The 2,435-nt window shown below is 40.6% G+C and overlaps 1 protein-coding gene across 1 annotated transcript; it reads right to left on the minus strand.

Annotated features, from left to right (window-relative positions):
* Positions 1-464: 464 nt before the first annotated feature.
* On the minus strand, positions 465-2,017 carry YPEL5 (yippee like 5). Its single transcript, XM_056853157.1, has 2 exons — positions 1,857-2,017; positions 465-803 (listed from the first exon to the last, which is right to left on the minus strand). Exons 1-2 carry the CDS (start codon positions 1,995-1,997, stop codon positions 579-581), a joined length of 366 nt encoding a protein of 121 aa, XP_056709135.1. The 5' UTR covers positions 1,998-2,017; the 3' UTR covers positions 465-578.
* Between the last annotated feature and the right edge of the window lie 418 nt (positions 2,018-2,435).

Below are 2,435 nucleotides of genomic sequence, written 5' to 3' on the forward strand. Positions count from 1 at the left end.
CAGACAAGCACAAGCTCTGTACTACCAACAAACCCCAACAAGAATATGAATCAACGGCCAGCACAAACTGGACTAAACACTGGACCTTTAGGATTCGTCACAAAACCAGCTCTCTTCTTAAACCAGCAAATCAGGTGAAAAGTCTTGCTAAAAACAAATTTAAAATTAAAGACAAACATTGGAAAATAAATTAAAAGGTATTACTAGACTAAAAATTTCCTTCTGATGAGAAAGTTGTTTTTCCAAACTAAAATCCCACTGATTTCTCTTCTAAACAATATTTACTTACTTTACTTTCATATTGTTCCTAACTGCAAAGGCTCACATATCCGAGATTGCAAGACAGAAAACAAATTTACAGGAACATTATCTCTCCACTCCTGAAGAGAAAGTGGGCAAAACCAAGGAAAATCAGAAAAGAAACATTTCATTTGAATTTCTCACAATCTTTCCCACTCTGTCGTTCACAAATCCAACGCTGATGCTAAGGTGACAGTGTATGTAAGTAGATTTTTTTTGTTGATTTTTCTCTTTTTTAAGTTTTAACAGAGAAAGCCTGAAGACAATGACATATCCATTCAGGAGTTATCAGACGGAACATGCTCCTCGAACCCTTCACTCTCTCGGACCAAAGCTCTTTCCAAGATCACACGGCCTTCCTTATAGCGCTGGCTGTCTTCAGTGGCAAATTCATAGATCCAGCCTAGCTTGCTGTTGCAGTTCTTGCAGCTCACATCGCGAACCATATGGCGGCCAGTGAGCATCACTCGGTCCTGCACCTCACTGTACTGCAAATTTACCACCTGTGAAAGACAAAGGAAAAAGATTAGGCACACTGTCTTGCAGTCAGAGGTCTGATGTTTGCTGTCAGTAGTCACCTGTGGTATAGTTTATATTAACACTGATCTTCAATTGGGACACTACCAGCATTTGTCTTATTACTTGCTTGGGTTTTTAAGAGGAAAACATAAGAAAGACCATGCTGTATCAGACCAAGGTCCATCAAGTCCAGCAGTCAGTTCACACAGTGGCCAACCAGGTGCCTCTAGGAAGCCCACAAACAAGACAACTGCAGCAGCATTGTCCTGCCTGTGTTCCACAGCACCTAATATAATAGGCTCCTCTGATCCTGGAGAGAATAGGTATGCATCATGACTAGTATCCATTTTTACTAGTAGCCATGAATACCCGTCATCACAGTGTAGATTATAAGATGCAAAGGACGACAGAGTTCCTGCACCTTTTAAATGCTACTTAAGTTACTTCCAAACAGAAGTATTTTAAATGCTACTTAAGTTACTTCCAAACAGAAAGAACATGATGACTGACCATTTCTCAGCACATATTGAGTGAAGCAGTAAACTCAGTTTTCCTATATGAAAGCAATACAGGTACCAATAACTTGTTCTACGTACAGCAACCTTTAGCTGCCATATTAGGATAGTGGTGTGTGTGTGTGTGTGTGTGTGTGTGTGTGTGTGTGTGTGTGTGTGTGTGTGTGTGTGTGTGTGTGTGTGTATGCCATCAGGTCATAGCTGACATATAGCGACTCAAGGCAAGAGACATTCGGAGGTGGTTTGCCATTGCCTGCCTCTATGTCATGCCCCTGGTATTCCTTCAAGGTTGCCTATCCAAATACTTACAAAGGCTGACCCTGCTTAGCTGCTGCGATCAGGCTAGCCTGGAGCTATACAGGTCAGGGTATTAGGATAGTACTCCCATTTTAAGATACTTCAAATTTCAAGTTTCATTTTAGGATTTATAAACCATAGAACCTTCAGAGTGCCATTTTTTATCTGAGTAGCAATACACTCCAGGAGAAAGTTTAGCAACACTATTCTTGAGTCCCTACTAACCTTGTTAAAAAGGAAGGCCCGTCCTGTGGCCCCTGTGAAACGGGTAGATATGAGCTCTGAGCGGTTAGTCAAGATTGTGTCACAGTTAGCACAGGAAAACAGACGAGTGCCACCAATATGATCCAAGAAAATCCGACCCATTGTCAAAGTTTGCTTGAGTGCTGAAAGCAGAGAGAGATTAGATCAGTATTTAAATTCATGTAATAAAACCTTTTCCAGAAGTTGGAGCAGTATAATACAAAGAAGCATTTCCTTGGACATTTTCTGGAAGAGATGAATAAGCATCCTGTATTTTGAATCAGGGTAAGGGGCTAAATTCGCTATACTACCCTGGACAATTCTGAACATTCTCACTGGGACACTAGTTGTTTGAATTAAATACCATACATGAAGGATTGATGCTGTAAAAGAAATACATGAAGTTGAGACGTTGCAACTCTAGATAAATAAGCATCTCCCGTGCATATCTAAACCGCAGAAAAGAGCTACTGTCTCAACTGCTGGGACAGTAGTAGTAAAACATTCAATGGTAGGGGTGTAGACTTGTCAGTACTGTGTGCTATTTGATATAAAACCACA

The sequence above is a fragment of the Euleptes europaea genome, chromosome 7 (genome assembly GCF_029931775.1).
Source record: "Euleptes europaea isolate rEulEur1 chromosome 7, rEulEur1.hap1, whole genome shotgun sequence".
Taxonomy (NCBI): Eukaryota; Metazoa; Chordata; class Lepidosauria; order Squamata; family Sphaerodactylidae; genus Euleptes; species Euleptes europaea.

Bases quoted from the DNA above. Each gene is read 5' to 3' on its own strand.
- YPEL5 (XM_056853157.1), bottom strand. From the start codon at position 1,997: ATGGGTCGGATTTTCTTGGATCATATTGGTGGCACTCGTCTGTTTTCC. The intron at 804-1,856 runs GTTAGTAGGGAC...TGTCTTTCACAG, and splicing joins GGGCCTTCCTTTTTAACAAG to GTGGTAAATTTGCAGTACAG.